The following is a 15,088-nucleotide window of genomic DNA, read 5'->3' on the forward strand; positions in this document are numbered from 1 at the left end:
TCAATGATGCTTTATCGCTCATTCATTTTTGCTTTGCCTTGAGGGGGGAGTGTATTTGCTTAGTGCTTATTATATTGGATGGTTTAGTGCTTGTTATGGATTGTTTCTATTTTGTATATATGTAAATAGTACTTATTAATCATAACTAAGTCTGTGTCTTTTTCTTTGGCTTTACCACACATCCACACTCTGTTAAAATTCTCTGCTCAGTGTATGTCAAAGGTCTCATAGCCTAGCTATACCGAGACATACCAACAAGATCCATCCAATGCAGCTTCTGTTTTAGTAATGAGTCAAGGTTCTCCCTTAACTTAGAAGTGATTCATTTTATTATATATTTATTTGTCTGTTTGTCTATTTTTTTAAAAACTTTTTTTTTCTGAAGATCTCTGATAAGATCTTTATCAAGAAGCCTATTCTTGATAAAGGATCATTAAACAAGATGAATCACCATTCATTTCAGTCTTGATTTGCATACAGTTATATGAAGGAGACAGCCTTAGTCACTTGATGGATCTGTGCTGGGAACTAGACAAGGAGCATGTAATTCTGTTAAGTTTGGTTAAATTTCTTACTCCTTAACCAATAATATCCTATGGTTCATCCTTCTGAAAAGAAACCAAATAATATTTTGCTGCATTTTCCCCAAATGCTGTTTCAGAAGCTAAAATTGAATACAGTGGTACCTCGAGATACGAGTTTAATTCGTTCCGGACCTGGGCTCTTAAGTCGAGCAGCTCTTATCTCGAACGACTTTTCCCCATAGGAATTAATGTAAATAATTTTAATTGGTTCCAGCCCTCAAAAAACTCACAAAGTTAGTCTAAATTATGCAGAAAGACATGTTTTTAATGAAGAAATGTACATGTACATATAAATGAATAATGAAGTTTCTTTCACTTAACTTGTAAACTTTCTTAAACTTTTAAATTTACATATGTTCAACTTCTCTGCCACCCAATCCTGTAGGACAGAGGTCCCCAACCCTTTTTGCACCAGGGACCGGCTTTAAGCGATCAAGAGAGGAATGGGTGAATGAATGGACGGAGGGTGGGAAGGAAGGAAGGAAAGAGGGAAGGGACAGGAACAGAGGAAGGAAGCAAGGAAACTTATGAAAGGGGAGAGTAAGAGAGGAATGAGTGAAGGGAGGGAGGGAGGGAAGAAGGTGGGAAGGAGAAAGAAAAGAAGAAATAGAGGAAGGGAAGGTAAAAGAGAGAAAGAAAAAGAGCAAGAAAGAAAGCAAGAAAGAAAGAAAGAAAGAAAGAAAGAAAGGGGGAAGGGACAGGAACAGAGGAAGGAAGCAAGGAAACTTATGAAAGGGGAGAGTAAGAGAGGAATGAGTGAAAGGAGGGAGGGAGGGAAGAAGGTGGGAAGGAGAAAGAAAAGAAGAAATAGAGGAAGGGAAGGTAAAAGAGAGAAAGAAAAAGAGCAAGAAAGAAAGCTGCAAGCACCCCCCCGAGCCCCCCAGGCCGGCTGCAACCTTTTAAAACACGTGCGCCGCTTCGCAGCTGTCTCCTGAAGCCGAACGCGGAAGTTAGCGTTTGGCTTCAGGAGACAGCTCCTTGGCGCTTGTATCTCGAATTTGGGCTTGTAAGTAGAACAAAAATATCTCTCCCCTCCCAGCTCTTATCTCGAGTTGCTCTTAAGTAGAGCAGCTCTTATGTCGGGGTTCCACTGTAGATTCCATTTGACACATTGACCACTACTATATAGGTGCTTCCATGTAACAGAATATCAGCATGAAACTAGGGAAAATTGTTATGCTTTGTTTCCAGTATTTTTTCAGTAAAATTAGAGTAAATTAGTCTAGTTCAAAATTCCTGGATACTCTAGTTCAGAGGTCTTCAAACTCTGCAACTTTAAGACTTGTGGACATAAATACTTAAAATTGCTAAGTTTGAGGACCCCTGCTCTAGTTTATGTAAGGCCACTTTCACTAACTTGATGTTTTCAAAATGTGTTGGCGGGTTTCAATTCATGTCATCCCCAGCCACATTGACCTTAAAGTATCCTCCTAGAGATTGGCAAGCTAGAAAGTGTGACCTGAGATAATATTGCTCATGAAACCCAGTTAATAGTTATGTTCTTTTTCAACACTTGTATTTGTTTTATTTACAAGATACATTCAATTGGCATTTATCTGAAAATACCTGAATAAGCATTGAACCAGCAGTGGTATGCCTGATAAATTAAATTAAACTTTACAACTGGATTGACTGTAAACTCAGCAGAAATGTCTACAAATAAATATGGTCTCCAAAGACCTGTCTATTCTTACTTTTTAAGCATTCTATCTCATTGTTCCATATCATGTGCTATTTTTCAAATAAAAAAATAAGATGTTTTACTGTAAAGGATTAAGGTTTTTTCTGTTTTCCTTGTAATAAATTAACTTACACCTCACTGCCTCTATTCATTTCTTTTCTTTTATTTGCTTCGTAATTACAGCAACACAACTTATGGGCAGGTATCTTTTTAGCAAATAAATTGGCAAGATGCCTTTCAAAGATAAAATTATTATTGGATAAATTCATCTTATCCTTATTTAAATCCACTAAGTTTCAATGGAGTAGAAGGTTAAGCATATATTAGAGAATATATCCTCTTAAAGACAGAAAGAAGAAAAATAAAAACATTATAGCACCTACATAGAAGTTGCCTCAACCACTTCAAAAAAATTTCAAAAGATCCAATAAATGTTTGGTATTTTCACTATTGTTTATTATCATTTGAAATTATTCACTGAGCAGAATTTACTTTTGCTTATTTAATCCTGTCTCTTTTGATTTCCAAATTAGAAATGTTTGAAAAAGCTTTTACTTCCTTCTCAGCTTTATGTGTTTTTGTGGATACAGATTTGTCATCAGTATACAGCAGGTGTGTCAAACTCAAGACCTGGAGGCCAAATCTGGTCCATGGGATGATTAGATGCATCCCGTAGGGCAGCCCTGGAGACAGTGAAGGATTGGCGCCCCCGGTGCCTTTGCCAGCAAAAACAGAGCTCAGCAGGGCTGTGGGCGGCCTTCACGTGCTCCGTTTTTGTTGGCAGAGGGCTGCAGAAGGTTGTTGCCGCCAAAAATAGAGCTCGGGAGCCCGTTTTCTCTGGAAAAGCACTCAGGCCACCGCAAGTGCCCCCAACACATGCGACATCGAGCTGGCCCCCCCATCCTGGCCATGCCCACCGTGGCCCTCTAAGATCATCCACAGCCCTAATGCAGCCCTTAATGAAATCAAGTTTGACACTCCTGGTATACAGCAACCAAATTAAGGGAAATGATATAAAAATTAAAATTGATGAAACTGTAACATTTTGGACAAGGTGTTTTGGACAGGTGAAACAAAATTTGAACTGTTTGATCACAACTACACAAGATACGTTGAGAGGGGAAAAGGTGGTTTTTTTAAAAAAAGAGTACCTTGCTAATTGTTAAGCATGAAGATGTTTCTATTGTATTTTGTGGTGTCATGGCAGCCAGTGGCACAGAAAATATTGTGTGAGGGAAGGGAAGGATATCATCTTATCCTTGAAGTTAATCCCGTGAAACAATTAAAATTGAAAACTATTTCATCCTTAAAATAGTTGCAAGAATAAAAGGTTTGGAATGGCCTTCACAGCCCCCGTTTTCAATGTCACTGAGACCTCAAATATGTAATGGAGACAAGGAGACTGAAGAATATTTCTGAGCTAGAAGAATTTTGCAAGGAAAAGGGGAGAAACAATGTTAGACAAGAATAGAAAAATTCTTATTGTGCTACAGGAAATGTTTGGAGATCTTACAAAGGACTGAAAGGTTATTCATAATTTGATATCTGCTGTATTTCATTTAAATTATGCAAAGAACTGTACATAAATAGAAAGTATTACAGTATTTCAAATTTACAGAAATCTATACCATGTAGCAACTATATTAGCATCTATTTTCTTAGGGTCTCCCTGAAACACACAATTTGATAAAAGTGTGCTATATTTTTGTAGTTAGAATATCTGGATGGTCCTTTGAGCATACAATTCTGACTCCAAAGTGTTTAAAAAATCCTCAATATTCTGATGAAATTAGTGTAACGTGTCTGGGTTATGAGTGTTTGTGTGTGCACATTATGGGATTACAATAGTGGTAAGTAGGTTCCTTTTTTTTTCATAGGCAGTTCTATTATTTGATTCCAACTTTCCCAGGACATCAATTGTTGATTTCCTCACCCAAGAAGAAAAGCTTTAAATAATAATGAAACTATATTTCCCTTAGCAATAGCTTTCATAGGATGTGCAATTGTTCATTGCATAAAGCCACAGACATGGTATAGATGATAATAGCAAATATATATGTGATCTGCATTAGTGATAAATACACTTCGCTTATAGAATAGGTGTGGGGGAAATCACCCTTTTCCTTGGGAGGATATCTTAAAATTCTATGAAGTAGGAGAGTAGTTTGAGAGTATCCCGCATGCTTTATTTAATGCTTGTATTTCTCTATTGGAATATGGAAAGTGTACCTGTTTATGTTCACCTTGAATACGTTCATGTTATTTATTGCTAAGAACTTCCTGATTGTTTCTTATTTAAGGGACCTGAAACTGGACAATATTCTTTTGGATGCAGAAGGTCATTGCAAACTGGCTGACTTTGGAATGTGCAAGGAAGGGATCTTAAATGGAGTAACAACTACTACCTTTTGTGGAACACCAGACTACATAGCTCCAGAGGTATAATAGTATGCATTGAAGTGTATAGAGCTCTACTTTTATGATGCTTTTGATACTTTTACTTATTCCTTCCATGAAAATCTGAAACCAAATTTGTTCTATGCAGGGGTGAAATGCATCTTCATTGCTCTTCTATGCTTTTTTCTCTCTTTTTCAAATAGCAGGGGTTATAAATTGTTAAACATTGTGCTTTTTTATCCACTGATTTCTCTCTTTCCTTTTCTTGATTTCTACTAACAGATCCTCCAGGAATTAGAATATGGTCCTTCCGTAGACTGGTGGGCACTGGGGGTTCTCATGTATGAAATGATGGCTGGACAACCTCCCTTTGAAGCTGATAATGAAGATGACCTCTTTGAGTCTATCCTACATGATGATGTGCTATATCCAGTATGGCTTAGCAAAGAAGCTGTCAGCATTTTGAAAGCTGTAAGATTATCTATTTTTTCTTTTTAAATTTAGGTTTTCCTAGAACACTTGAGAAACAGCCACCACTGGGAGTTCAACTACAGTTCAGAGTGCCATTGTCAATTTACAGGGGTCTGGGATGAATTAAACTTCTTGTGGGAAAGAGACAAAATGTTTGTGTTCTTTGCATCTGTATATCTGTATACATGCCTGCACTTGAGAATCATGTTTCAGGAAGAACCAAAAACTCAAGCAAACTGAAGTGCCTTGTCAAGCTGAATACTCAGATTGTATGATTGGCTAAAATGAAGACAGAATTATGCAACTGAGGATGCAAATCCCACACAGATGGGCCCAAATCCAAAAGATACTTAACAAAATGACATCCTGATCCGTCACCATGCTGACTTAAAAGTCAACTGATTTCTCTGCAAGATAATCTTGTATTTCTGACACCGCTACCGCAAATGTCAATTAGAATTTATTGGTTAGCATTCAAAGACCATTCTTCACCTTGAAAAATGAAAAATTCTGGCAAAATAAGGGTGAAGTTAACTTCAATACATTTCATATCTTTATTTTAAGATGAGTTGGTTCTGCAATGGATCAGTTCCTAGCCAAAAGTTAATTCCCAGTAAATTTCCTGAAATAGGTAACATTGTACTTTTCTCAAAACAAAATATTGCAACAGCCATGTACTGTATATACATTTAACTATCCTCATGCTGTTCCTTACACTGCCAAAATAACTCTGATTGTGCACAAGGAGGAAAAATTAGCAAGATAGTGAGAACTGTTTAGGAAAGATAAATTATTAGGGGCAAATCTCTCTAAAGCAGCTAAAAAGGTTTTATGTGGAATAGAAACTCAGACTGAGGATGGGAAGTAACCATATCACTTTCCTGAGAGTTTAGGCTTTGAATGTTTACACCCTGACACTCCATGTCCAGTTATGTTTTATTATTTAAAAAATAATAAAAACCAGTTTTAAAAAGTGTAGTCTGGAAAATCTAAAACCTTGCTGCAAACTTGATATTTCTACTTGAACCAGGAAAGTTCCTATTTAGAACCCAGCAAAACTCAAACAATGCAAGCATTGTCATAGAGATATTTCATGCAAACTAGCTGGTTTCCCTAGTAAATTCCAATAAAACTATGCCCATGGTATAGAGTCAGCCTAGAGAATCTTTTATTGATTTAGTTTATTTATTTTGTCAATACATAATGTAAGTTTCAGAGGATATAATCATAGTAAAATACATCAATAGAAGAATAGAAGGAAGACGTTAGGAATAATATGGAAGAAATAATCATTGGGAATAATAGAGTTTATATACATGGAGCTGGTAGAAATATAAGAGAGACATTAGGACAGGGGACGGAAGGCACGCTGGTGCACTTATGCATGCGTGGAGGATAGGTTCTCTCAATAGGTTCTCGGAGGAACCTATTGGGAGGTGAAGAATATGTGGAATAGAATTTGAAATAGCTTTAGTTTCCTTAATTGCATCATAGGTAAGATCAGCCCTCATAGTTGCTTACATTTTGAAATGAGCCCTTCTTGTGAATTTCACTAATGCATTGCGGAGAAAGAGATGAGCGTGCTAATTTCACCCTCCTCATACTGTCCTCCATATGCAGATAGTGAATTCCTAGAAGGTTGAACCTTTGCTAACTATAGGAGGTCTCTGGGATAGGTAAGACTATGGGAAATTGGGATCCTCAATGGCATAGAGACCTATTGATCGAGGAAGATCTCCTCTGTAAACACTTATGGAAGTGATAAGAAGGCTTATCCATACAGTCATTTTAAAACATACAGCTTGTTATTGAATATCTTATTCTGAAAATAAATAATATGGGGGGTTTCTCCCTCAGCATGCAAACTGCATCTTACAACAACAAAATAAAAACTTCTCTGGGGTGAGTTTTAGGCTTACATTAATGTTTGAAACTTCGGTTGTTCATCTTTGTTCTTTAGCAATATGAATTTAACCGAAAAGCAGGAAAAACAGAGGAAATGAAGGGGCGTCTATGTACTTGACTGGCGAATATTAACAAGGGATTAGCTTTGGAACGCTTTGTTTCCTTACATTGTACTGTTAGATGAGGGCTTTGTTCTTCAGGCACTTTAAATTAGAGTCCTGTTAAGATTTTTAAAAGTACTTTGAGTAGCTTTGGCTGAATGATTTTTGGTTTCTACTCAGCTTTATTTATTTTATTGCACTATTATGTTGCAGTTTATTTGCAGTTTCCAAACAAAAAATATCCAGACTCCAAAATACTGAAGATACTTTGAAACTTGGGGAGAGTGGCAGAAGCAACAGTGGGAAATCTGGGGTTTAATTTCTCTGAATTGATCCTCAGTGCTGGGACAATGGAGATCCTATTAATTTCTGAGATTTGGTGAAAGACACCGCTCTGAATTTTCAGAATATTTACACATGTTATGACTTTGTGGAATTCAAAACCCCTTTTACTTTTAAAAAATGTAATATTAGTTCTCTTGAAAATAAGACAAAATGAGAAATAAAGGAGTCTTAGTTTGGCAGTAGAAAATATACTTTGCATTCCAAAAAAATGTAGGTTCAATTGTCTTCTTTTCTGATTAAAGGAAATCTGTATTACAAGTTTTATGAGAGGTCTTGGCAAATGAGACGCATAAGCTGCCCTATCACCTTTCTTATAGCATTCAAAGACCACTAAGATTGTACCACTGAAATTTGCTGGCAAACAACCAAACATTAGTGTAATTTCCCATCAAGTACTGGAAGGAAGGTTTTCTTTTTTAAAAGAATATTAAAGCCTGGATTGGTTTAGCTTATTTAGAGAGTAGGAGGGAACAAAAAAACCTTTCAGAAGTGGGAAGAAAGACTGGGAATTTCATCCAGCAGTGTTGTTGCATCAATAACTTTAGCACCTTTCATCTTTAAAATAAAAATTAAAAGTCCAGTCCTCCCCTCCCAAAAAGTTCATATACTTGTGGTGTATAAAATGAGTTGGCAATGATTGTGATAATGAAAAATGTTTTTGAGATTTTTGTTCTTATCATTGAATTCTGGGGAATTCTGGGAGTTGAAGTCCAGATATCTTCAAGTTGTCAAGGTTGGGAAACACTGCTTTAAATCATAAATTGACCTTCCTAAGCCTTATGTAATTCTTTAAAGCGTGTTCTAGGTCCCTCAACAATATGCTCTATGTCAGGGATCTTCAACTTTGGCAACTTTACGACTCGTGGACTTCCACAAGTGCTGGCTGAGGAATTCTGGGAGTGGAAGTCCACAAGTCATAAAGTTGCCAAGGTTGGAGACCTCTGATGTACATTACAGGTATCAAACTCGATCACGTCACAGGCTGAATCATGACGTATGGTGACTTCTTTGCCTTTGTGGAACCGGAGTAGACATAGCCTACGCATGACATATTCGGCCCATGGGCTGGCAGTTTGACTTGTCTATATTAAGTGTAGGTGCTTTCTGGATTCTTTCAGTCTTGTCCAGAATATAATGTGTTGATTGGCGGGTAATTTTCAGTAGGACAGAGCACTCTTTGAACATGATTCTGCAAAGCATAGTATCTCTTTCTTATTCATTCAACAACCCAACTTTTCTCTAGCTTGAGTAAAGCTTGAACAAAGACCATTGCTTTAAGGAATTTTAACTTTAGTGCCATTTTTAAAGCATCTTCATATTTTTTTCATATGATGATGCTTTAAAAATGGCACTGCTACAATAATATGGCACTACAATAATATGGCACTAATACAATAATATGAAAAAAAAACTGTATTTGATATAATGAATAGCAGAGAGGTGCTGCTCTTGTGCAGGGAGTATTTTAGATGTAACATCTTTTTCTAGAAGGTATTTTTAATCTGTAAATAATTATTTGCCAGATCACATGGAAATAAACAGGATTTCAGTTACCTCTTTAATATTCAGTATGGTTAGTGGATGGATCTGTTTGACATTTTAATGTTTAAAAAGCACAATGCATTAAGAATAAAACTCTGAATACGTATTTCTTCCATTCTTCAGCACTTTAAATTCCCCTGTCATGTGAATTTTGCTTGATTTCTGTTCCTATAAGAAGTACTAGATGTAAGCATAGTATGTATGTATGTATGTATGTATGTATGTATGTATGTATGTATGTATTCATTCATTCATTCATTTATTTATTTATTTATTTATTTATTTATTTATTTATTTATTTATTTGACTTTTATGCCACCTCTCTCGAAGGACTCGGGGCGGCTTACAATATATAATAAAACAATATGAAACATTTTAATGCAATTAATTAAATTTAAGATCTTGGTTACATAGTACTATGTAACCATTTTCCTTTCTTTCTCTAGTCTCTTTTCTTTATTTTTCTTTCCTTCTATTTTCTTTTCCCTCTTTTTGTCTCTCTGTCCCTCTTTCTCATTTCTCTTTCTTTTCTTTTGCCATGGTTTTCCCTTTTTTTCTTACTCCCCATTCTTTCTTTTCTTTTGTCTAATTATGTTTGAAATAGTAAAAAAAATAAAAATAAAATAAAGATCTAAAAACCCCAAAACCATAAAACTAATCATTTCATTTAATCAACTTTTTCTCAACACATTCATTGGCCAGGGGGCAAGACTCTAATGGCCCCAAGCCATGCGGCATAAATGAGTCTTAAGACTCTTGTGGAAGGCGAGGAGTTGGGGAACAGTATACGAATCTCCGAGAGGAGCTGATTCCAGAGGGCCGGGGCCGCCACAGAGAAGGCTCTTCCCCTAGGTCCTGCCAAATGACATTGTCTAGTTTATGGGACCTGGAGAAGGCTGACTCTGTGGGATCTGACCAGTCACTGGGATTCATGCGGCAGAAGGTGGTTCCGTAGGTATTCTGGACCGATGCCATGCAGGGCTTTATAGGTCATAACCAACACTTTTAATTTGAGTCTGGAAACCAATTGGCAGACAATGCAGACCGTGGAGTATGTTCTATCAGCCATATCATACATTTAAAAATAATCATTTCAGTGTCCTGACCATGCTGTGATCTTTTGTTTCTTTTAAGGGGATGATGAATGCTAACCAAGCTTGTAGTTAGGGTTCATTCTTCTAAGCATTCTGCTTTTCAATCCTCTTCTCTTCTGCTGATGTTATTAACCGCAGGTTTTTCATTTCAATCCTGTTTAAGTCCAGCACATTTTGTGCTGATTAAAAAGTATTTGTGTTAACTTTAAAAATGACCTGTGTATCCTCCTCAACAACACCTGTTAATGTTTTTTGGTTCTACTGTGGTTTCTGGTTTTGAGTCTTCATACCTGTCTTCTTGAACCATCAATTTCATCTTTACACTCAGATATACTTTATCTCTGCCCCAGTTTTAGATGACATACTGTAGTATGCTCTCTTGTGAGTAGCTCAGGTTGGATTTCACCATCTAAAAAGAAAATATAAGAAGTTGCTTGTTTTATTTGGATTGGCCTATTCTACCTTTATCTATTCTTTTGCTATATATCTGTCAATTGTTGGCATTCTCAGTTATAAAACAATACACTCATTATGTGCCCATAAATAAAAAGTAGTAAAATGGTGACATTCAGCTTTGAAATATTTAGTGAATCTGTCAATTCTTGTTTTCGAAAATTGCAGAGCATTTGGATCATAGTCTAAACTATTATATTAGCCAAATGCATTCTTTTTTTCTGACTGATTTATATATTAACATTTTACCCCTTATAAATAAAAATGAATGCAAAAAAAGCAGTGAAACATAACATTGATTTAAGAACATATTAATCTGATTTAAGTGTCACAGTGGTTTATTACCATATAATGTTTTGAAATGGGCTGCCACCGATCAATAAAATACTGCTGCAGTTACCATAGAATAGTAACAGACAGTTCAAAACTCTACTGAGTTAGGAAAGGCATCAGAAAGATTAATGCAAATAGAATAATTTGCAACATGTTTCTGCTTTTCCCAGAGTTTAGAAGAGAACAGAACAGAACAGAACAACAAAGTTTGAAGAGAAGGTCTTCTAGTCCAACTCCCTGCTTAGTCAGGAAACCCTACACCAGTGATGGTGAACCTTTTTTTCTCGGGTACCGAAAGAACATGCATGTGTGTGAGTGCCCACACCCATAATTCAATGCCTGGAGAGGGGAAAAACAGGCCTGGAGAGGGGGAAAACAGTCCCCCCCCCGGAGGCCCTCTGGAGACCGGAAATGGACTGTTTCCGAACTTCTAGTGGGCCCAATAGGCTCGTGTTTCACCCTCCCCAGGCTCCAAAGGCTTCCCTGGAGCCAGGGAGGGTAAAAATGCCTTCCCCCATCCCTCCGGAGGATCTCTGGAAGCCAAAAACACCTCCCCGAGCCTCTGTGCAAACCAAAAATCAACTGGCCAGCACACACATGAATGTTGGAGCTGAGCTAGAGAATGGTTCACATGCCAGCAGATATGACTCAACGTGCCACCTGTGGCACCCGTGCCATAGGTTCGCCATCACTACCCTACACCACTTCAGACAAATGGTTATCCAACATCTTCTTAAAACCTTCCAGTGTTGGGGCATTCACAACTTCTGGAGACAAGCTGTTCCGCAGATTGATTGTTCTAACTGTCTGGAAATTTCTTCTTAGTTCTAAGTTTCTTCTCTCCTTGATTAGTTTCCAACCCAGCTACCTCCTTGAGTAGTGCAGGCAGGGCTGTTGTCATGCAGCTGGGAGGCAGGTACCTGAGCAACAAGCTCACCTGAACCTCTAGGTCCAACTTCCTAACCTCCTAACTCTAAAGCATCTCCAGAATGTTTGAAGTATAACCAAAATATAGGAACTTATTATCGTATGTGGTGGTCCTGCCGTAAAACAAAACAGTACTGGCAGAGGATAAGGAGGTGGATAGAAGAAAGCACAAAACAACAAATAGAAATGAAACAAGACCTATTCTTATTAGGCATATTTACAGGAAATCAGGATTTAAAAAAACCCAGTACCTAATTTTATACATAAAAATATTAGCAAGGATAACATTTGCCCAGATGTGAAAAAATCATAATATACCAATAGAAGAACGAGTGATTAACAAAACACTAGAATGTGTAGAGATGGACAGACTCACCAAAATAATAAATGATGAAGAGGACTCATATTATTACAAGATATGGTATGAATGGTACAAATGGTTAGATAACAGATAAATAGATGTACAGGCTAGGAAGGATCTGTTCTTGGAAGATACAAAATAAATGTTTGGTAAGAAAAGGTACCACATAATATTAGAAATGGATTGCCCATTTCAAAATCTTAATATTGTATGATAGGAATACAAGGAAAAAGGTAATGTGGAATTATGTATATATGTATATATGTAAATACATGCTTGTTTGTCATAAATATCAAAGAGGGACAAAATAATAAGAAAAGAATGCTAATGAAAGAGGAAGAATTGTCTATAAACCATTATGTAATATTTTTTTAATGTAAAACTTTCAATTAAAAATATTTTGGGGAAAGAATTATAAATATTGGCCTATCACTTTAATGTCCCTATTCAGGTCAGCAAGGGCACTGCATCTGTTATGCTGAGACACAGCAAAAGTTTTGTGTTTATGATTCAATGTTTATGGTTTGTCTTGCAGTATCTTGCCACCTTATACAATTTTTCCACTACGTAACTGAAGTTGGTTATTTGTTTTCCATGCAGTTCATGACAAAAAACCCAAACAAGCGCCTGGGCTGTGTGGCGTCTCAGAACGGTGAAGATGCCATTAAACAGCATCCATTCTTCAAAGAAATTGACTGGGTTCTTCTAGAACAAAGGAAAATTAAGCCACCCTTCAAACCTCGGATTGTAAGTATTGATCTGAGTAGTGCAAGAGAACTTGGGTAACACTAAAAACTGGTTGATCACCTTTATAAGGTTGCAGAAATACAATAGAACTGAGAACATGGTCAGATCTTTGCTAGACCAAAGAAAATGAATTGTTCTCCTTAGAATTGTGTGTCATACTTGTTAATGAAACACTGAAGGTGGAAACGATGAAGAGCTTATGCTATCCTGTTTTTGAAAGTAAATCACAGAAAATATTGCCATTTTCATTTGATAACCTTTATATCTAAAACCATTAATTTTGGAATGATACGTTGCCATGTTTTCCTGCTGCCTCGTATTGTCACTGAAAACACAGCTAAGATAATCATGCTTCGTATAGTAATCTAAATATGTGAAGGCACCCTCAGTATCCAAAACTCATGTTGGATAGGTATTCTTTCATGTAAAATATCAATACTTGCATCAATTGGGAATTATATGTATGACTGTCATTAGTTGTTTTGCTTAGATGCTAGAAGCTACACTCTTGTTTCAGATTGACTTGAGATTGTTAAGTAACACTGCTAATAACTCTCTTGTTCACTTTTATTGTTGTATATTGGGTTTTATGTTTTTGTAAGCCAGAGTCATTGTTAGTGAGTGGGCAGATATATACATTTTCTAAACAAGATAAATAAATTCTAATTCTGTGAAAACTCAAGAAATTCAGTTTGTTGTCGTGATTAAGGCACTGGCCTAGAAACCAGGAGGCTGCGAGTTCCAGTCCTGCCTTGCCTAACTGGGTTGCTTTAGGCTTGTCCTTCTTCCTCAGACCAACTCATTGCATATAATTGGTTGTTTTGGGGAAAACAGGAGATGGGGGAAGTATTAGTATGTTCAACACCTTGAGTTATTTATAAAATAATACCTGTGGGGTTTTTTTTTTTTAAAAAAACCTTGCTGTTTTTTCCTTAGTCCTGATTCACTGGAGAATTAGCAGGTGCTGCAATGAAATCCAGTTTATGGTCTATTTTCTTATTCAAGATCCTAATATTGTTAATATATAGTACTGACAAAACGTATTTCATTTATTCAAAAGAATATATTTTACAGTGACAAAGTTCATCAACAAATGTCCAATATCATTTTCCTAAAAAATATCCCCGTTTATACTGTGTCTATGTAAGATCATCAGATAAGAAGTTTAATTATTTATTTATTTATTAGATTTGTATGCCGCCCCTCTCCGCAGACTCGGAGTGGCTCACAACACAATAAAACAGTTCATGACAAATCTAATAATTTACAATTTAAAGTATTTTTAAAAAACCCATTATTAAGCAAACATACATACAAACATACCATACATAAATTGTATATGCCCAGGAGAGATGTCTCAGTTCCCCCATGCCTGACGACAAAGGTGGGTTTTAAGGAGCTTACAAAAGGCAAGGAGGGTAGGGGCAGTTCTAATCTCTGGGGGGAGCTGGTTCCAGAGAGTCGGGGCCGCCACAGAGAAGGCTCTTCCCCTGGGGCCCGCCAACCGACATTGTTTAGTTGATGGGACCCGGAGAAGGCCAACTCTGTGGGACCTAATAGGTCGCTGGGATTCGTGCGGCAGAAGGCGGTCTCGGAGATATTCTGGTCCGATGCCATGAAGGGCTTTAAAGGTCATAACCAACACTTTGAATTGTGACCAGAAATTGATCGGCTCTTTTTCATGGTATTTAATGTCAATCTATGTACATCTGAAAGAGTGCTCATTGACAGATAAACAGGCATGTAATCTTGAATGATGAGAGATTAGAATGTGTATATTCAAGTGGGTCCTCATCTTTGTTCCCTTGTCACAATTTGAATTATTCTCACTCAATTCTAGCTCTCTGTTGTATATTATTTGTATGTGTTTTGAACATTGAATGGGGGTAGGGAGTTACTGGGCTTTGTGTTGGAGTTTTATTGTAAGCCACCCAGAATCACTGAGTGAGTTGAGTGGTCATATAAAATTTCTTAATAAATAAATAAATAAATTGAGGTGATCCAATTTTAAGCCAATCTATTCATACCATTTAAATGTGGGAGTTTTTGAAGCTTTCTTTTTTTGCCAGTTTCTCTAAAAGACTGACAAAAATTGAACATAGACTAAAAAAAAACACTTGCATTTCCTCGTATTGTTATCCTCTTTT

The 15,088-nt window shown here is 36.7% G+C and overlaps 1 protein-coding gene across 5 annotated transcripts in view; it reads left to right on the forward strand.

The window, feature by feature from the left end:
* PRKCE (protein kinase C epsilon) overlaps positions 1-15,088 on the forward strand; it is a 404,880-nt gene that overhangs the window by 366,876 nt on the left and 22,916 nt on the right. For all 5 annotated transcript variants that reach the window (XM_070734568.1, XM_070734569.1, XM_070734570.1 and 2 more), the window contains 3 exons: positions 4,566-4,704; positions 4,945-5,133; positions 12,795-12,941. In XM_070734568.1, coding sequence (XP_070590669.1) covers positions 4,566-4,704; positions 4,945-5,133; positions 12,795-12,941 — 475 coding nt within the window. The remainder of the gene's footprint in view (positions 1-4,565; positions 4,705-4,944; positions 5,134-12,794; positions 12,942-15,088) is intronic.

This window comes from Erythrolamprus reginae, chromosome 1, assembly GCF_031021105.1.
Source record: "Erythrolamprus reginae isolate rEryReg1 chromosome 1, rEryReg1.hap1, whole genome shotgun sequence".
NCBI lineage: Eukaryota > Metazoa > Chordata > Lepidosauria > Squamata > Dipsadidae > Erythrolamprus > Erythrolamprus reginae.